This window comes from Bison bison, unplaced genomic scaffold (assembly GCF_000754665.1).
Source record: "Bison bison bison isolate TAMUID 2011002044 unplaced genomic scaffold, Bison_UMD1.0 scf7180017864295, whole genome shotgun sequence".
Classification (NCBI taxonomy): domain Eukaryota; kingdom Metazoa; phylum Chordata; class Mammalia; order Artiodactyla; family Bovidae; genus Bison; species Bison bison.
In genome coordinates this window covers 2,870,296-2,892,316 of record NW_011494867.1, presented here as the reverse complement: position 1 = coordinate 2,892,316, position 22,021 = coordinate 2,870,296, and the positions used below count along the sequence as shown (strand labels likewise).

The 22,021-nt window shown below is 40.3% G+C and overlaps 1 protein-coding gene across 1 annotated transcript in view; it reads right to left on the bottom strand.

The window, feature by feature from the left end:
• CNTNAP4 (contactin associated protein-like 4) overlaps positions 1-22,021 on the bottom strand; it is a 288,255-nt gene that overhangs the window by 171,132 nt on the left and 95,102 nt on the right. The window contains exon 3 of the mRNA XM_010850772.1: positions 20,167-20,360. Coding sequence (XP_010849074.1) covers positions 20,167-20,360 — 194 coding nt within the window. The remainder of the gene's footprint in view (positions 1-20,166; positions 20,361-22,021) is intronic.

Sequence of the window (22,021 nt, the reverse complement as noted above, 5' to 3'; positions counted from 1 at the left end):
ACAGTCCAACTCTCACATCCATACATGACCATTGGATCTCCATAGCCTTGACTAGACGGACCTTTGTTGGCAAAGTAATGTCTCTGCTTTTCAATATGCTATCTAGGTCGGTCATAACTTTTCTTCCAAAGAGTAAGCGTCTTTTAATTTCATGGCTGCAGTCACATCTACAGTGATTTTGCATAAATATCTCATAATATTTCTTTAATGGATAAGAATCTAATTTCAAAACCCAGAATGTTGACAATAGTTCTATAATAACATCAACATCCTATGATGATTGCTTCTCTCTTGAAAATGTATGGGCCTGTGTGTGCATGTATATGCAATATTGTTCAAAAAAGGTTACCCCAAATTTCCACGCAGTTGTTGTTCCTCTTAAATATCTTTTAACCTGTGGATCATCTCCCTGTCATTTTCTCTCTGTTTGCTATTGGAAACTGCTGGCCAGTTGTCTTCCAGTTTCCCACGGTTTGCCGATTGCCTCTCTACAGTGTCATATGATGCGTCCTATCCAGTTAGACTGTGGGGCTTGATCTGACTTACATGTGAACTTCAGGCCAGAGGCCTTCAAAAAACACACTGTATGTGTCCAGCAGGAGATGCGTTAGGCCTGACTGTCTCTGTTTTTATGATTCCAGAGATCACTGATGTGCCACGAGTACATTATTTAACTAGGGGTTATAAAATGGTGATATTCTGATTCTGTCATCCCTTCTTTAATGTCTTTTGAATTCTAGAATACATCTCTAAAGACAAACTTCCTCTTCATCAAACACTTGGTTACCCTGAGATGTAGTTTAATCTGGAAAAGCAGAAAAAAATACTCATTATTGCTTTTTGAGCCAGTGTTCAGTGAGTTGATCCTCTTGCATCTTCCGAAGATGATGAATAAGGAAACTTTTGTATTATAATGAATTAATGAAAGTTTAACTAAGTTGGTGTTTCAATACATTTCTGGTATGATTCTTATTGATATTCTAGTTGTTTCATTTTGGCCAGTGAAATGCTTTTCCAGTCGGCTCCTAAGTCTTTTTGACATGACCCCAGTGGTCTTTAGTAAAAATCCTAGTTTTCAGGTATTAATACTATAATATTCTAGATTTATTTTGTATACTTCATGCCTCATAGCTGGATTCAACTATTTTTCACAATGAATCCTGAGTCTGGGATTCCTCCTTACACAATCAAGGGGTAAGGAGGATCACTGTTTAAGGCTGGTCACACATTCTTGATCAAAAGAATTAGGAAATAGTTTTATTTTCTTTTTTTTAATTGAAGGATAATTACAATGCTGTGCTGGTTTCCACTGTACAACAACACAAGTCAGCCATAAGTACACACACACACACACACACACACACACACACATATATACTGCTGCTAAGTCGCTTCAGTCGTGTCTGACTCTGTGCGACCCCATAGACGGCAGCCCACCAGGCTCCCCCGTCCCTGGGATTCTCCAGGCAAGAACACTGGAGTGGGTTGTCATTTCCTTCTCCAGTGCATGAAAGTGAAAAGTGAAAGTAAAGTCACTCAGTCGTGTCCGACTCAGCGACCCCATGGACTGCAGCCAACCAGGCTCCTCTGTCCATGGGATTTTCCAGGCAAGAGTACTGGAGTGAGTCGCCATTGCATATATATATATATGTGTAAATAAATATATACACCCTCCCTCTCGAGTCTCCCTTCCTCCCCTTGCTCCATCCCACCCTTCTAGGTTGTCACAGGGAGCTGGGCTGGGCTCCCTGTGTTATAAAGCAGCTTCTCCTTAGCAATCTGTTTTACACATGTTGGTGTATATATGTCAGTGCGACTCTGGATTTGGCCCACCCTCTCTTCCCCTCCCCAACTGTGTCCACAAGAACAGACCATCCTTACAAGTACGTCTCTATACCTGCCCTGCAAATAGGTTCATCAGTATCATTTTTCTAGATTCCGTATATATGCATGCTGCTGCTGCTGCTGCTGCTAAGTCGCTTCAGTTGTGTCTGACTCTGTGTGACCCCATAGACGGCAGCCCACCAGGCTCCCCCGTCCCTGGGATTCTCCAGGCAAGAACACTGCAGTGGGTTGCCATTTCCTCCTCCAATGCATGAAAGTGAAAATTGAAAGTGAAGTCACTCAGTCGTGTCCGACTCTTAGCAACCCCAGGAACTGCAGCCCACCAGGCTCCTCCATCCATGGGATCTTCCAGGCAAGAGAACTGGAGTGGGATGCCATTTTGCCTTCTCTGATATATATGCATAATATATGATATTTGTTTTTCTCTTTCTGACTTACTTCACTCTGAATAACACACTCTAGGGTCATCCATTTCAACTGACTCAAATGCATTCCTTTTGCAGCTGAGTAATATTCCATTGTGTATATGCATCACATCTTTATCCTTCATCTGTTGATGGGCGTCTAGGTTGTTTCCCTGTCCTGGCTGTTGTAAACAGAGCTGCAGAGAACAGTGGGGTACATGTGTCTTTTTGAATACAGTTTTCTCAGGGTATATGCCCAGTAGTGGAACTGTTATGTCATATGGTAGCTTTATACCTAATTTTTTAAAAGAACCTCTATACTTTTGAACTGTGGTGTTGGAGAAGACTCTTGGAGAGTCCCTTGGACTGCAAGGAGATCCAACCAGTCCATTCTGAGGGAGATCAGCCCTGGGATTTCTTTGGAAGGAATGATGCTAAAGCTGAAACTCCAGTACTTTGGCCACCTCATGTGAAGAGTTGACTCACTGGAAAAGACTCTGATGCTGGGAGGGATTGGGGGCAGGAGGAGAAGGGGACGACAGAGGATGAGATGGCTGGATGGCATCACTGACTTGATGGACGTGAGTCTGAGTGAACTCCGGGAGTTGGTGATGGACAGGGAGGCCTGGCGTGCTGTGATTCATGGGGTCACAAAGAGTCGGACACGACTGAGCGACTGATCTGATCTGATCTGATACTATTTTCCATAGTGGTTGTATCAATTTACATTCCCACCAACAGTACAAGAGGGTTCCCTTTTCTCCACATCCTCTCTAGCAATTAAATTCATATTGACACATCCAATTCAAACTCAGTGCAGGATATGTACCTAATCTCTTCAATTTTATGTTTGTTTCTCGTTTCTCTTTCAACAAAATTATGATTTCTGATATTAAAATGATCACTTGACTGTTTTAACAAAACAAGTTTTACAGCCATAATATAATATTTTAAATAAGATATTATGTATGTCACGAACAAAATGTGATTACTGAAAGTAGTTCAAGATTTTTTGTCAGTGGCTTCTAAAACAATAAAAATACGTAACTGCTGTGTTTCAAGTCACTTAAAACAATTCCTCTGTGTGTGTGTGTGCCTTTAACTCAACACACAGGTTTGTTTCATGCTATTGTTGATCTTTAGAAATAGCTTCCAAAGTTTTATTTACTATCATTGTACAATCTTTAAATTGTGTTTATTACTTTTTAGATAAACATAAAAAGAACACAAAAGTCTATATTCTATCCCTATTCCATCCCTCCTCCTATAGGTTATCACAGAAGTAACATTTCTAAATTGCTCTTGCTTATCTTCCCATTTATTTTAAAAATATGAGAAAATATGTATTTCCATTCCCTTTATTTAAATAAAAGGTAATATACCCTACCCATTTGCTTCACTTTGTCAAGGTAACTGAAGAAATGTGAGAGGTAGAGGTAAGACATGCATTTTAATGCATCTTTTTAAATGGTCTTCACCCTTGAATGGTTATCCAGATGAAAAGTGATCCCATGAAGGAAGGGTAAGAAGAGTCCAGGCCATCCTACAGTAAATTTTGGAGCCTTTTCCGGCCTAATCCCTCAAGTATCACTGTCCACCTGCATCCTCCTTCTACTCGGACATGACATCGGAATTACTACTACTATTTCCCATGGAGAAGGCTGTACATCTCTCAGAGTCTCTGCTGGAAGAAGACTCAGTGGGGGACAGACAAGATAGCTACTGTGACTTGTCTCGTGTCCACTTAGGGGACTCACTCCAAACACACAGGAAAGGCCTCTATCTCAATGCCTCCATGGAGCACAGAGATTGAGAGAATGTCAACTTAAAAAAAGGAATACCTTTATTAAAATGGTTAAACTTTAAAATTTAGCCCATCCAATGCAATGCATTTTGGGGAAGATATTGTGATAGTATTTATAAGTTCCTGAGAAAGTTTTAGGAGAAAGTAATTGTGGGTAAATGATAATAGGCAATAGAGAAAAGTTGTTGTAAAGCACGGAGAAAAACTTGGGAAAGTTGCAGAGAACAGTCGCAGAAGAGAAAAACAGGAGAGAAGGTCCAGGGATGTTCAATAATAATATGATAATAATTACAATGGTAGACGTCTAACTGAAAAGAAAGTAACTGTGAGTTCACGCTGCATCATAATTTTTTCTTGGCATTCTAAGGCGCACATATCGATGCTTTTTGGTGTGGAAGAAGCATCCTATATATATATGACTTCCTGAGCACACACTGACTCTATCCTTGGTAACTGCTGTATCATCAGAACTTTTAAATATTTATGGATGGTTTGAGTACACATTGTTCTGTTCCAAGCATTGTCTAGCAGTAAGAACACAGCTCTTCAGTTATATAGAGGCAGTATTTCTAATAACAAAAAGCAATTGATGAAAGTGTTTAGGAAAAAAAAAAAGTTCCCCTAATCACATTCAATTTCAAAGTTATCTCTTAGTTCTCTTATTGTTACACTATTCACATAATTGCTTGCACTTTTTAAAAATGGGGAAAAGCATAAAAAATGCAGACTATAAAATGTACCCATCATTTTCCTTTAAAGTCTAGCAACACAAATTTCAAAGTAATCTTGCAATCTAAAGGAACTTAGTTTCTAATGTACTTTTAATCAGTGAGACCAAGACCAATTATATGATGCAGAGAGGCGTGAAGTTTATCAGAATATATAAATCCTAGTTCTTTATGCCCATGCCAGCTGTCACCACCCTCCACTCTACTGATTTCATTTTAGATGCCCCAAATCCTTTAGATATCATACCTTATTCAAATTAAAATAAATAATAGTGTACATCACCTAGTCCTAAAAATATAGGGTCATTTTGAACATATTTTTCAGCAGAAAATAATGGCCCTAGAATGTCTTGAGAAACTGTAGTAAACCTGAGTTGTAGTTGATAGAGTATTTTCCTCAAAAAATATGTGGCACTTTCACTCTGAAATTCTGACTTCAGACATTGAGCATTTGAGCAAATGTCATTAAACTAGACAGACAAATACCCTTGGAGTCAAGGACTTCACACCACGAAGTCCTCAAGATGTACTCCATTTTATAGATGTTAAGCATATCTTTTTAAATCTGAACTTAAGCATAGAGAAATCCTTCACATATCATTAACCCAAGAACGGTACAGGAAGCAAGAATATTCCACATCCGTGAATCAATTTAGAAAAAAGATGAGGACCATTGTCCTGGTCAGAACCAGCTAAGATCAGTCAGTAGTGATTGAAACTGATGTGCAGGCCCTTAACCACTAAATCAGTAGTAGAATACCAGAAGCCACTCAAAGGGTGACGTCGCAGCTTGGTTAATCTCCAGTTCCATTGGGAGGAAAGGCATCATTAATAGATGCATCTCACACGAATGATGACCTGAGAAATTAGGGTGTGACCTCTAGCTGCCACACACAAGGTAGGAAGGCAACAATGAGACAAAATTGGTAAAAGGAAGAGTGTCCTGTTTTGGAATCGACTCCACTAAGATCAGAAACGGAGAAGGACAGAAAGAAAAATCAGTGCCACCTGCAAACTCCTAAGAAAGTTCAAAGGATAAAATAAATTTTATAAATGAAAGTTTTAATGGAAAAAAGCTTATACACAGAGTGAGAAATAGCAGAGGAAAACTATCTCACCCCTAGACTGTTGGAAGAGTTCCTGTTCATTTCGTTCCTTTTCAGGATACGTGACCTTCCCTAGGATGCCTTCCACGCAGGTGCGTGTGCTAAATCATTCAGTCACGTCTGACTCTTGGCCAACTGCATGGGCTGTAGCCTGCCAGGCTCCTCTGTCAGTGGGATGATCCCAGGCAAGAACACTGGAGTGGTTACCACGCCCTCCTCCAGGGGATCTTCCCGACGCAGGGATCCAACCCGCTTGTCTTTGGTCTCCTGCCAGGTTCTTCACCACAAGCAGCACCTGGGAAGCCCAGGATAGCTTCCACAGTCACTCCCAAAGCCCATGGGCCTCTGCATTCTTTTCTCCTATTTCCCATGTCTTTCTGTGAACTGGAGTGATTTGTTAAGGAGCAGAAAGTAGGGCTCTGATTTAATTAGATCCTATAACAGCTGAGGAACGGTGCAGAGTGAAACGCATCTGTGATGACTAATTTTACGTGTTAACTTGACTGAGCTAAGAGATGCCCAGATAACTAGTAAAACATTATCTCTGGGTGTGTCTGTCAGGGCATGTCCAAAAGAGATTAGCATATCCCATGAAATTCTAATTAGCATTTTGGAACCGAAAGTGAATTTTGCTCACTTTTCCCAAATGCTACATGTCTATGGAGTCAGTAAGCATTTTATAAAGCTTCTATCAATTCCGCATAATTTTTCTTTCTTCCTCATGAAAATAAGCAAGCAAAAGGAAAGAGAAGAGAGGACACTTATTTCTGCTTCTTTGTGAATATCCGCTGATTATAGCAAATTCCGGCCCTCTCAGCTTTCGTCCTCCCCCAAACTAAAGGTCATTTCCTCTTCTTTGTTGCAATCTTCTTGGGCAACTTTCTGCTTCAGTACCTTTGGATGATCCATAAAGCATCCTGGAATTAAATGACCTTCACATGCCCCTTTTTAATACTTATCTGCCCACATCTAGGTCCTTAATCATTCCCTGTGATTGCACCATCTTTGAAATTGTAAATGCTTATATTCTATTTTTTGATCCCAGATCACTAGATCTCTCTAGCTCTCTCAATCTCATTCTCCCACGCTTATTTACTTTTCACCCTCAAAAGCTCCACTGTTCCTTTGACATCTTCCATCTCTGTGATAGTTAATTTTATATGTCAACTTGCCTAGGTCACATTTCCCACACATTTAGTCAAATATTTTCCTGGATGTTTCTGTGAAGATACTTTTAAGATGAGATTAACATTTAAAGCAGTAGAGTTTCTAATAAAACAGATGACACTCCCTAATGTGGGTGCACCACATCCAGTCAGTTGAAGGCCTTCAGTTCAGTTCAGTCACTCAGTCGTGTCTGACTCTTTGCGACCCCATGAATCACAGCACGCCAGGCCTCCCTGTCCATCGCCAACTCCCGGAGTTCACTCAGACTCACGTCCATTGAGTCAGTGATGCCATCCAGCCATCTCATCCTCTGTCGTCCCCTTCTCCTCCTGCCCCCAATCCCTCCCAGCATCAGAGTCTTTTCCAGTGAGTCAACTCTTCGCATGAGGTGGCCAAAGTACTGGAGTTTCAGCTTTAGCATCATTCCTTCCAAAGAAATCCCAGGACTGATCTCCTTCAAAATGGACTGCTTGGATCTCCTTGCAGTCCATGGGACTCTCAAGAGTCTTCTCCAACATCACAGTTCAAAAGCATCAATTCTTTGGCGCTCAGCTTTCTTCACAGTCCAACTCTCACATCCATACATGACCACAGGAAAAACCATAGCCTTGACTAGATGGACCTTTGTTGGCAAAGTAATGTCTCTGCTTTTGAATATGCTATCTAGGTCAGTCATAACTTTCCTTCCAAGGAGTAAGCGTCTTTTAATTTCATGGCTGCAGTCACCATCTGCAGTGATTTTGGAGCCCCAAGAAATAAAGTCTGACACCGTTTCCACTGTTTCCCCATCTATTTCCCATGAAGTGATGGGACCAGATGCCATGGTCTTCGTTTTCTGAATGTTGAGCTTTAAGCCAACTTTTTCACTCTCCTCTTTCACCTTCATCAAGAGACTTTTTAGTTCCTCTTCACTTTCTGCCATAAGGGTGGTGTCATCTGCATATCTGAGGTTATTGATATTTCTCCTGGCAATCTTGATTCCAGCTTGTGTTTCTTCCAGCCCAGCGTTTCTCATGATGTACTCTGCATAGAAGTTAAATAAGCAGGGTGACAATATACAGCCTTGACAATATACAGTACTCCTTTTCCTATTTGGAACCAGTCTATTGTTCCATGTCCAGTTCTAACTGGTGCTTCTGTACAGTTCTTCTGTGTATTCTTGCCACCTCTTCTTAATATCTTCTGCTTCTGTTAGGTCCATACCATTTCTGTCCTTTATCGAGCCCATCTTTGCATGAAATGTTCCCTTGGTATCTCTAATTTTCTTGAAGAGGTCTCTAGTCTTTCCCTTAGGAGAAAAAGGCCTTAGGAGAAAAAAAGACTGACCTTCCTAGAAGAGGGAATTTTGCCAAAGGATTTCTTAAGACTCAATTGCAATTCTCCTAAGCATCTCCAATCTGCTGTGCATATTCTGGACTTGCCAAACCTCCACAATCACTTGAGCCAACTCCTTAAAACAAGTCTATGTACATCGACTTGGTTCCTTTCTATCAGCACCTGCCCCCTTGACTTCACTCCCTCCCTGTAGAACACTGACTCTATGACACTTTCCTTCCTCGATGTTCCTGCCAGCTCATAGGCATTCTTATCCTAGACAAGTCCTTCCACCACAGTTTCCCCCGGATTCCAATCCTGGATCAGACTAAGAAACTACACCCTCTGCTCCTGCACACGCGTAAGCAGCTCACGGCTGGTGAAAACCAAACAACAGCGCACGCGGGCACCGTGTGTGTGGTCTCCAGCCTTCGCTGAGCTCTCAGTGCTGGGCGGAGATTCTTTTCCTGGTCCACACCATTCTCACTTCTCTTCATTATCTGTAAACACAGGACCTTTCTGCCCACAAAGAGCCATTCCACAGGCTGAAGTTCAAACACATTTTTACTTTTTTTTCTTCTTTTGTAAGATATGTCACGCTTCAAAACCAACTATGATCTGGATCCCCTCGCACTGGAATCACCTCCATGTTCAATCCCTGGACCTCCAAGGGTTCCCTCTCAAGTGCTAACCAAGCGCAAGTCTCTCCACTAACAAGCCCTCTGGCTGCACATCACTCATCCCATCTCTTTACCATCATCCCACTTCTTCTCCACACCACCAAACTACTGGGAATAGTATTTGCCATTTCCTCTTCCCTCGTGGGCTGCCGTCCATGGGGTTGCACAGAGTCGGACATGACTGAAGCGACTTAGCAGCAGCAGCAACAGCTTCCCTCCTTCTTGTCACGGTTCCTCTCCTAAAAATGACTGCATTCAATCTCCTCCTAGCTGAATTGCTGATAACCTCAGATCTATTGTTAATTTTGTGTGAGGCTTTTTTTTTTTTTTAATCACTTAGTATTTTATTCAGAGAAGGCAATGGCAACCCACTCCAGTACTCTTGCCTGGAAAACCCCATGGACGGAGGAGGCCTGGTAGGCTGCAGTCCATGAGGTCGCTAAGAGTCGGACACGACTGAGTGACTTCACTTTCACTTTTCTGCATTGGAAAAGGAAATGGCAACCCACTCCAGTGTTCTTGTCTGGAGAATCCCAGGGATGGGGGAGCCTGGTGGGCTGCTGTCTATGGGGTCACATAGAGTCAGACGTGAGTGAAGCGACTTAGCAGCAGTAGAAGTACTTTTATTCATTTATTTTATTTTTTAAAGTATTGGATATTTCATTTTTGCCTCTAGGTAAAAACACAAAATTTCAAAGCTGCTGCTTAAGATCTCAGCCCTTCTAGCCCTTATATGGGATTCCCAGGTGCTGCTGCTGTTGCTGCTGCTAAGTCGCGTCAGTCGTGTCCAACTCTGTGCGACCCCAGAGACGGCAGCCCACCAGGCTCCCCCGTCCCTGGGATTCTCCAGGCAAGAACACTGGAGTGGGTTGCCATTTCCTTCTCCAATGCATGAAAGTGAAAAGTGAAAGTGAAGTCACTCAGTGTGTCCAACTCTCAGCGACCCCATGGACTGCAGCCTACCAGGCTCCTCCACCCATGGGATTTTTCCAGGCAAGAGTACTGGAGTGGGGTGCCATTGCCTTCTCCAATTCCCAGGTGGCTCAGTGGTAAAGAATCTGCCTACAATTCGAGAGACCTGACTTCAGTCCCTGGGTTGGGAAGATCCTCCTGGAGGAGGGCATGGCAACCCACTCCAGTGTTCTTGCCTAGAAAATCACTGGATAGAAGAACCTGGTGGGCTACAATCCACAGGGTCACAAAGAATCAGACATGAGTTAGCAACTAAACAAGAACAAAGCCCTTAAGTAGTTGTGAGCTAAGTACTTAAGTGCTGACTATTGAATTCTTTAAAATGGCACCATTGTTGGCAGATTGAAAATCCACACTAGTCTTCACCTGATTCTTTGCTAAGTTCATAAAGGTGTTTATATTTAAAAAAAAAACAAAAAACACTTTTGCATGAGTTTGTATAGGTTTTCTCTTTTTTTTTTGCATTTAATTCTGCAAAAGTCCCTTCCTCCTTCCCCTCATCCCACTTCCTTCCTCCCTCGTACAAATTCTTTAAGGCATTTATTATTGCAATTTGCAGGGGGTAAAAGCAACTTGTCCAGAGTCACACAGCTGTTAGAGATGGTGCCTGCATCTGAAGGCCTGTGGCCTGGTAACAGAGATGACTTCCTACTGCCATCCACAGCCTGCCCCTCTTCTTCCTTTTGCGTGCCACAGCTCTGGTACTTTGGTGTAGTATTTTCAAAGTACTTTGGTACTTTGAACTGGACCTGATTTGACACGCCAACTATCCGAGTCACTCTTGGCCCAGACTAGAGAAATAGTACCATGGTTTCCAGAAAGCCGTCCTGGGCATGTGCACAGAAACTGAGACCACTGTGTGCTGACGGCATTTGCCTCAGTTGTCCCGGATTATCAGAGCCCATCATGTTTATTCTGCTTTCAATCCAGAGCCTGGGGATGGTGAGTTTCAACGGAGGAGAGGAGGGGAGAGGACGATTCACAGGGACTTTCCTGGAGTGGAGGCAGGATACAGCCATGTGTGGCCCAATGTGAAAAGCTGTATAGATTTCCTCGGGGCGGAAGACTCCAGTGCAGAAAAGCCCTATGCGGTGTTCTAAGCAGAGAGTAAACAGAAATAAATAGAAGGAATATATTTCATGAAAATACATACATACCTGGTCTAATCATACAAATTACAGTTCCTTATTTGTGAAAACGTCTTTTTAAAAACTTGTGCTATAGTCAAGTGTATACGTTATGCAGTTCAGACAAATTAAACACTCGAAGGCTAAGAATTTAAAAGTACAAACCAAAAAAATTTAGAGGAATCATATGGAAATTTAATGTGTGCTCATGTATCCAAAGTGCTTGATTTTATGGAAAAAAACCAAGAGGGAGACATAGAAAAGACCAATTTCTTTCCAATTTAGCTTTTGTATTTATCTGTCATCTCTGACATGCAAATTTTTAAAGAAAGCATAAATAGCACTGTAAGCTTAATTAATTTATATATTTATTCTAATCTAAGGATCAAAAATCTATATGCCAAAGCAACATATTGGGAAAATTTTTTTTTACCTTTGAATTCCAGAGTATAAAAATGGAACTGCCATTACCATAATAGCTTTGTGGCTCTTAGGACTATTTTCTGCAACTTTTCCACAAACTTGCTAAAATAAATATAAGCTTTTTTTCTCTGAAACTTATATTCCCCACCCACCCCCAGCTCATGATGACTCTGACATATTGTAATAAAGCCATTGCTCCCTGAGGATCTCTTTTCACTGCTCTAGCAATTTCTCTCTTCTCTCTCTCTTATTGAAAAAGAACCCTGTTATTAAGTACTTAAAATGTTCAAGGCTCCAAAAGGAAGACAACCTTTCAGTATGAGAGATTAATAATAACAATAAGAAGCACGGAAGGGAAGATAGGAGTTCAAAGCCAAATAAAATTTTCATTTGCAGAATACAAATCAAATATGATTTCTTTTGAACTGCATCTCTCTGATTTATAGACACAGCTCTGCAGAATACTTCCTAGCATTTTTGCTTCGTGTTTTCTTCCTTTCATCCTCATGGCTACTTCTGGACAAATGCCCTAACACTTTCCGAAAGCATGGCTCTTCTAAATCAACAAAAGGATTATTCTTTATGGACATTTCTGAAAGGAGTAAGAGGCAGATAATAATATAAAGAGAAAATCTGAGACAATACCAGCTCAGAAGCAGGACTCCTAACAGCAATTGGGAATGTGGATGGATAAAGCTGTATGGCTCAAGTCCTGGTTATGACTAGGAGTTCTTCTTTTACATACTTATACAAAATATCAGATGGATACCCTCATCTTAGTGGGCTTTCCCCATGGCTCAGTGGGTAAAGAATCCGCCTGCAATGCAGGAGACAAAGGAGATATGAGTTCCATCCCTGGGTGGGGAAGATCCCCTGGAGGAGGAAATGGCAACCCATTCCAGTATACTTGCCCGGAAAATTCCACGGACAGAGGAGTCTGGTGAGCTACAGTCCATAGGGTCACACAGAGTCGGACGTGACTGAGCGACTAAGCACGCACACACAAGCACACGTGCACCCTCACCGAGTAAACATGCAGGACCTCTGCATTGTGAACCAACAGAAACATCACCGATCACTGTGTTTTGGGTCTGAAGTAAATAATCACAAAAGTGCTTCCTTTTACCATTATGCTTTTGTTAATATCAATTCTAAACCACATTAGCAAAACAGTACGGTGGTCCTCTCTCCAATCACATTTACTCTTTCCTTGGACTATCTCCTATATCCTAGGAATTCAGTAGGTACAGTATGCATTTTAGCCAGCAGTGTTTGGGAATTTCTGTCACATGTAAAATCTGGAAGAAAGGAAAACGTATAAGTAGAGTGAAAGCAAATGAAAAATATATGAATGAGTTTGAAATTCAGCTGATTAAGGTTATACAAACTAGGCAAAATTCTCCAGAAAGTCTTCCTGGAAATAACACAATGGCAGATGCCATTGGGAAAAGACTCTAGAGATGAGTTGGTGACGACTGGAAAAGCGATGGGGCAGGCTGGACTAGAGTAAGTGCCTGAAAGGCCCTACATTGGGAGGGATGACGCAGGCCTCACAGAACTGAAGAGCATGCCCAGAAGAGAAGTCTGAAAACACAAGAAACCTTGGGAATGTCCTGAGAGCAGCAACTAAGTGTCTGAGATAGAAGCTGCGGTACATGAAGAAGCTGCCAATGAAACGTGCCAGATCCGGGACGGGATGTGGCCACCCAGTCTGCCAGGCAAGCAGAAACACTTCAATAAAGGAGCAGTGGGCTGTGTTTGCACAACAAATGTGTGCAACAGCCCCATCCTAGAGGCAACAACAGCGTGCATTAATCCACAGATACACCCTTCTACTTGATCCTCTGCAGGGGAGTCCTGGACTCAGCTATAGAATGTCTGATGAGAAACACAGCAATGCTCTCTCTCCCACACAGAAGGCAAAACTATACTCTGTCTTCAGTACGTACTGTGATAAACAACAAGACGGTGAATTCATAATTTATGGTTTTCTCCTGCCTTACAGTAGATTATGTGTAAAAAATGACACTAAACCAATGATTTCATCTACACCATGAATTCCGGTTGAAATACTGTTCTTCCCTAGCTTTGCATATTCATCAGTATTGACAGGAGGAAAGAGAGCTAAATTAACATGAACTTAGGTGGGAACTTGGGAGAAGGACATGGCAACCCACTCCAGTATGCTTGCCTGGGAAATCTCAAGGACAGAGGAGTCTGGCGGGCTACAGTCCATGGGGTCGCAAAAGAGTCAGACATGACTCAGGCACTAAGCCACCCTAACAAGGTGGGAACTTACTGTAGACATCTCAATTCCTTCCGTATCAAAGTATTACTAATCAACCTTCTTGATGGAGAAGCCTGCAATTTTACTACTGAAAGGAATGAGGGATTAAATTACTCAGCAAGTACCTGAATTCTCACTCATTCTGTAGGAAAAAGTTTATAGAGGTGAGACTTCCTTAGGAACAACGTAGCTTCTTAGGGCTGTGCTTGTTTCCCTTAGAGCCATGTATCACTGTTCCCTGCTCTATTCTGAGCCACAGGAAGGCTGAGTGATGGAGACTGACAGTCCCAGGTCCTGTGCGAGCAAGCTTCCTGCCGGGCAGAGAGAGTTTGACAGGTGAGAGGAAGGGGGAGCCTGGATATTTCTCCCCACTCTTTCAATGCCTCAGGCAGCTTCTCAGTAGTGGCTGAGCCTCTTTCAAGGCTCCTGCTCCCCATGGACAAGCCTTGCTTCCAGAATCTTCCATTGGACAGTCCCTGCCACGGTTCTAGCACTAACTGAACAGTGTCAGCTACAAGCTCTAGAAACACCACCTTCTCATTATCCCTCCACTCCTGAGAAGTTACAGTGTCTGCTTGCTGCTGCTGGGCTCTGAAGGGTGCACCACCTCACACCTGATTTGCTTTGATCAGCTTTTCCACTACCTGTAACCAATTTTCTAGAATGACTTTGCAGTTTCAGATGCCAGGAGTAATTTCTGATTTTCTGACTGAGTGCTGACTCACAAACCAATTTAGTATCAGAAATGTGGTGTTTTTCTATTTTATGATCAAAGATTAGATGACACGTTGCACATATAAATGCCATCCAACCACTGTAAAATATAAATATATAAACTACTAAAATAATATTAAAAATAATATATGATGCTACATATTGATAACTCCCATAGGCTTGGTACTATCAATAACTGTTACAAGATAATTTCATCTAACAAGTGGGAGATAGCCATTATGTTTGTTTTTTTAAAAAAAATCAATAATTGGATTGTTTCCTATCCACTCCTCTCTGCTGCCCTTCATTTCTTTCAGTCTCAGATTATCCCCTTTGAAACTTCATATAAATCCAATCTTTACCTGTGCTTTAATAAATTGACATATATTCCATCCATTGTCCCCATCTCTTTCTCCTCAGTCCTTAAGATTTATTCTTCAGTATCAAATGACACTTCAATTGAAAATTTTCCATTGGTTTTGAAATTCACTGCAGCAATGGCCAGTGTATTTTTACATCATCTGTTTCTGATGGCCATCCAGTACTCGGCTGCACAGAACTACTGTTAATAAAATCTGCCTAAGTAAGTGACCTGCTGCTGGTGTATTGCTTTCTATTTCAAATAGATATGTCTTCACATTTAATCATCTTCTTTTATGTTCATTAGTAATATTCTAAATATTATCTTCATAAATCTCATAATTTCTTTTTACTTTCTCCCTTGATATTTATCATTTGGGAGTTCTATTTTAAGTGGAGCATATGTTTTCCTTTTATGTTGTCTACCTAGTTTTTTATATGTAGAAAGATAAATTACAGGTTTTAAAAATTAATTTTATTGTTAGGCACAGAGTTTATTGAATTATCTTTTTTTAAAAAATAAGATGTTCTCTTAGATTTTTAAGGAATATATTGTATCAATGCCAAATCTTTCCTCCTTTCTACCTTTATATATTTTTCTAGCCTCTTCTCTGATTATGTGTGGTAAGTTTGAAAATTAAAAATGTAAAATAGGAAAGAGACGCTCATGCATTAGTTTTTAGAAGACCTAACTGACTGCGTCTTAAGCAGCAATAAAGAAACACTTCAGAAGGACAGAATCGCTTCCCAGAGAGATTTCCAAATGTACCTCCTGGGACTGGGGAATGAGAAGAGTCAGATGCAGACATCTGCAGCGCTGCATCACAGCAAGGATAAGAGGGGAGAAAAGAGGGTGGTGTCTCGTCCCTGAACTGTCACGTGCGGGAATGTGAGACACGAGCTGTAAAGTGGTTTTAAAACATGCCATCCTCTGGTTGATGCTTTGAGGATAAACTGGATGTGACTGTGTGCTCTGAAGGGGGCATTAAATCAAATCTGCTGACCCTAATCACTCTCTTCAAATTACTTTTATTTTGCTTGCTTAGGGACAGATCAATTGGAAGAATGTGAAGCAACGTTGCCATTTATCTTATTCAATGCATATGTGTTCCCACAGTTTACAGGGGTTAATATATATTTTTGTATATTACATATTCATGTAAAGTTCCAATTTACGTGAGCCCAGGAAGTTTATGAGAAGGGACTGACATAACGTGTTACAGAATGGGCACGGATGGGACGAGGTGAAATAAACCATGCTGCTTGATTGAGAAGGCACCCAGCAGACTAATTGTTCTGATTTATGACCAAAGTCACATTAAAAACCCCAATGCAGCCATCTCCAACCAGGCACTCCTAGGTTAATCATTTCCAAAAGTAAGAGAACCAAGTTAAATAGAAATACAAACAGGAGAGTCCCTGGGAATACAGACTAATCATATAGACTTTCAATAAAAAACATCTTTCTGGCACTCAAGCAGAGGCTGTGTTGAAAAGCAGAAGCAGCTTAAAGCACTCTCCAGGCATTTGCCCAAGTTCTGAGCCAAGGATTGCAAGACATTAAGCTTGATGATTTGACATGTTGACATACAGGGCATCAGTGCTGTTACACTTTATATCACCACACATGTGGTGGGCTTAGAATACTAGAATAACATAGGAGAAAGGTCAACATAGGGAAAGGTCTAGGAAAGCTGCACCTCACAAAGTGGGGAGTCCACCAGACTTACCACACACCTCTCACTTGAATTTCTGCCTCATTGGGTTTTCTATTAAATGACCCCAGCCACTTATTTATTTGACTGGACATAAATACATGTTAAAATCTTTGCAGGTGGTATAGAGTTGACAACTCAATCATTCACAGTGATAATAATGCTGTGACTATATGGTGACAGGAGATACTTTTGTCTAATTGATTATACACGTCATGGGGGCCTCCGTGTCTTTCACTAGCCAAAGCCAAACCACGACACTCAACACTTTTAATTTAAAAAAAGTTATATTAACTTCAGAAATATGTTAATATGAAATTATGGTTTTTTGTTTGAAAAATGAGATACAATTGAAATATTGTGCATAATACACTCCAACCCCATGAACTGTAGCCTACCAGGCTCCTCTCTGTCCATGGAACTCTCTGGGCAAGAATACTGGAGTGGGTAGCCATTCTTTTTCTCCAGGGCATCTTCCTGACCCAGGTATCAAATCCAAGTCTCCTGCATTGCAGGCAAATTCTTTACTGTCTGGGCCACCAGGGAAGCCTCATTGTGCATAATAATCATATTTCCTTAAATAATTCATAAAATTAGTGCCATCCCATCCCTTGCCCTTATCGTCTGCAGTGTAAAAGAGAGAATTTGTATAATTCAGCTGTAAAGTTCCTGCACATGTTACTCTGCTTAAAATAATTTTATAAGATGTTAGTTTTATGAAATTCCAGAAATTGTTCTTAGATGAGCAAAAATTATACTTCACACTTCCTTTTCCAATTGTTTACAATAAACTGGCTGAAAAGTCTTTTGACTGTGGATGTTGAGAAATTTTGTTTTGTCTTCGAGAGGAACAATTACAGCAGTTTGCATTCTCTATTTTTTGCAAAATATTTATATGGCATCTAGAAAGAGTACTTTGTATAAATTATATTTGTGGGCACTGGACTATAAGTTTTATCCAAAAATTAATTTTTAAAAAATATGTCTCTCTCAAATTTACAGTTCTATCAAGTATATGCATGGCCGTAAAGATAACAAATGAAGTATTTTGCCTTTCTTTTTTAAAGATTATTTGTAAGAAGCAGCAGGGCATTTGATGAATTCTTCCAGGTGTACAGAAGTCATTGCTCTCTCTAGTGCTCGAAGAGAGTACATTGAAGGAGATGAGGAATCCCCACGGCCGTATTTCTATCCATGTTGATGGGTTTTATTTTATGTGTTTCTAAACTTGTAACAACTGCCTTTTCTTCCTCTTTCCATCACATTCTCCTATAATGCTTTATGGGTTCCCTAACTCTCTTCCACAGATTTATTTGTATCATCTGGAGCAGACTGTGAAGCGCTTAAAAAAATTGTCATGTTTTGTATAATCTGGATGCATTACCCATAATGGGCAAAAAAAAAAAAAAAGTTACAAAATACAGATGTGCTAAATGTGACAAAGAGTCAAATTCCTTACTATGAACATCAATTAAAAATTGGTCTTTAGCTAAACAAAAAACCCCACATTAAAGTGATCTGTGCCAGATCATTTTAAACAACCTGGAACCAGGTTACAATTCACCATGTTTCATTTTGCCTGCGTTGCTATTGTAGAGTCACAGAGGGGGGCTTCCCTCAGGGAGGAACCTGAGTAATTACAGGGTAAAGAGAGAACTATGAGCCTACCTGGGATGGACAGACAGCATGAGTGTGTGTGTGTGTGTGCACGCGCATGTGTGTTTATACATATATTGACAATGTTTGAAGATTTGAAGCTGTTTTACCTACACCATAACCTTATCTATTTTATGTGTGGTCATGGCATCAGCGGCAAGTCTCAGTTTTGATCTTGACGTTCAGTTATCCATCTGCTTTCTTTACCATATCCAAAATTATAGTCCAGTCCTTCCCAAATCTGTTAGTCCATTCTGACTGTAGTCAGAGTCTAAAAACGATATTACCAAGCCAAGTAACTGTGATAGATACCATCTGTCTTTACATTGATTGGTTTGGATTAGTTAAGGATATCATTCGTGTCACTAATGCACCCTGACCACCTCGCTTTTTACAAGGTTAAGTGAAAAAGACGAACAGCACTGTCCAGGTTTGGCTTTCCTCAAGCTTGATCCATGAAAACAATTAATTTTCATGGTTAATCTTTCTCTCTAAAAAATGTCAAAATACACATCTTACTTAATACAGCTAAATATTAGCCACTACTTATCTAGTTTAAAATCCAAAGCTTATTTAGAAGAAAAGAGTAAAGGATAATCCAAACACATAGTTAAAAAAATACCTCATTAGGCTTTCACAGCTATTGGTTCATAATTACTGTTTAATTTATCCCCAGTTTGAATGGTTTTCATGGGATTAATTCAACCGTAATATCCAATTTTTCTTGCTGTTATACATAACTTCAACTTCCTTTGGATTTTAAGGCAGGTTTTCTGAAAATGCTTACAGAAAACTTCCAGCCTAACAGTCGTTCTCTCTAGAGAAAGAGCAGGGCTACATTTTCTCAATTCAACTTACATCAATAAATATGCAATTGAATGACCACCAAGTGCTTCAGAGATACAAAGGTGAATAATCACAGTCCCTTTCTTCAATGAGTTTACAATGTATCACGGAGTTCTAGGAAGTTTCAAAAGACAGGCTGTTGACTGATCAAAGAAAATTATCATTATGTGCCCAAACAGGCCTCCAAATTATCTGTGTGCTAAGAACAACGCTTCATTAAGTTACTCATTTTCTCTGGTTCCAGCAGCTCAGTCAGAGGAAAATTAAAAAAAAAAAAAAAAGTTCTTTGATTTCAGTATGTTGTCCCTGGCCCACATAAAATCCAAACCAATACTTTTCTACACTAAAAGAGAAGTCCTTTCTTCACCAGCAAGCAAACTTTCTTTAGCTTCCTTTTCCCACTGGGTGTTCATGTATACTCGGTCAACTACAAATACCACTCACTTTATTACAAACTGCCTCCTGGTCAGTCTCCCTTGTAACAGCTGTGCCCTGTCCACAAAACACAGCATTTTAACACTTGAAAAGACTACAGAAAGGTTTATATATAAATCATATATGTGTGTATAAGACATATATAAATATTCTAAATATTATATATAAAAACCTCTATATACTAGGGAGACATTAATTCATATTTCTCAGAGTCATCAGAACAACAAAAAAAATTCTTTTTGCCAACCTTAAATAAAGGCAATGCAAAACTGCTATGTTACTAAACAAAAAATGTTTTATACAGGCTTGGTTTCTTCCTTTACTCTTCACACTATTTAGAGCACTAATGAGATTGTTTTTTTCTTCAATTTCTTAGGACTCTGTGAAATAAGTTTACTTTTAGTATTTTCTTAAATTAAACCATAAAATGTATTGGAAAATGAATATTAATACATTGGAAATGTTTTCTAAGTAAGTCCAAAGATTCTGATTCTAAACAAAGTTTAAGAGATTCTTAAACTGTCTGTAGGAATGACCATGCTTCCTCCTCTGAGAGGCCATGTATTCTGCTAAAGAAACATACCCAGATACTGTCCTCCTGGCGATACTGCTTCCAGTTCCTGCCGCTGTCGCTGAACATCAGGAGGTAGCTGGTCACCCAGTTGGAGCTCCCATATCCCCCTTGGGTGGCCACGGCAGTGATCTCCATCCTCTCTCCAAGGTCAATCTGCAACCACTGGTATTTATTTGACACAAGTGGAGACCAGCCACCAGCTCCTTTTGTGAAAAGAGAAAAAAGAGAAATGAGCAAAGAATTCATTAGACATCTGTTAATGAACTAGCAATGCCAGTAAGACTATTCCTCTATGAAACTTCAGAAAGTCAAATTTCCAAAATACAAAACTTTCCATAATGGTAAAAAAAAAAAAATACAGAGAAACAAGAATATAATGTAAATGGATGGCACCTATATTAATTATGTTGATTTCTAGGTGTTACAACCATCTAACACTGGGAGAGCAAATTCAGTGAGGTTAAACTCACTGTATGTTTAAAGTCCTTAATTTGAGAGGCAGACAGCCATGTCAGCACATAGAACTAGTATGTTCAGTGCCCACACACGGCTGAGTAATGATTTGCCTTCAGACTGTGATTTACCTTCAAACTACATGGAACTTGGAAATGCAGTACTTGGATGAAATCTCAGAAATGAAAGAATGATCTCTGTTCATTTCCAAGGCAAACCATTTAATATTACGGTAATCCAAGTCTATGTCCTGACCAGGAATGCTGAAGACGCTGAAGTTGAACGGTTCTATGAAGACCTACAAGACCTTCTACAACTAACACCCAAAAAAAGATGTCCTTTTCATTATAGAGGCCTGGAATGCAAAAGTAGGAAGTCAAGAAACACCTAGAGTAACCGGTAAATTTGGCCTTGGAGTACAAAATGAAGCAGGACAAAAGCTAATACAGTTCTGCCAAGAGAATGCACTGGTCATAGCAAACACCCTCTTCCAACAACACAAGATAAAACTCTACACATGGACATCACCAGATGGTCAACACCAAAATCAGATTGATTATATTATTTGCAGCCAAAGATGAGAAGCTCTATACAGTCAGCAAAAACAAGACCAGGAGCTTACTGTGGCTCAGATCATGAACTTCTTATTGCCAAATTCAGACTGAAATTGAAGAAGTGGGGAAAACCACTAGACCATTCAGGTATGACCTAAATCAAATCCCTTATGACTATACAGTGAAAGTGAGAAATAGATTTAAGGAACTAGATCTGATAGACAGAGTGCCTGATGAACTATGGATGGGGGTTCGTGACATTGTACAGGAAACAGGGATCAAGACCATCCCCATGGAAAAGAAATGCAAAAAAGCCAAGTGGCTGTCTGAGGAGGCCTTACAAATAGCTGTGAAAATAAGAGAAGAGAAAAGCAATGGAGAAAAGGAAAGATATACCCATTTGAATGCAGAGTTCCAAAGAATAACAAGGAGAGATAAGAAAGCCTTCCTCAGCAATCAATGCAAAGAAATAGAGGAGAACAACAGAATGGGAAAGACTAGAGATCTCTTCAAGAAAATTAGAGGAGGCGGTCCTAAGATGGCGGAGGAATAGGACGGGGAGACCATTTTCTCCCCCACAAATTCATCAAAAGAACATTTAAACGCTGAGTAAAATCCACAAAAGAACTTCTGAATGCCAGCAGAGGACATCAGGCACCCAGAAAAGCAGCCCATTCTCTTTGAAAGGAGGTAGGAAAAATATAAAAGACAAAAAAAGAGACAAAAGAGATAGGGACAGAGCTCCATCCTGGGAAGGGAGTCTTAAAAAGAGAGAAGTTTCCAAACACCAGGAAACACTCTCACTGTCGAGTCTGTGCTGAGCCTTGGAAGCACAGAGGGCAACATAATAGGGAGGA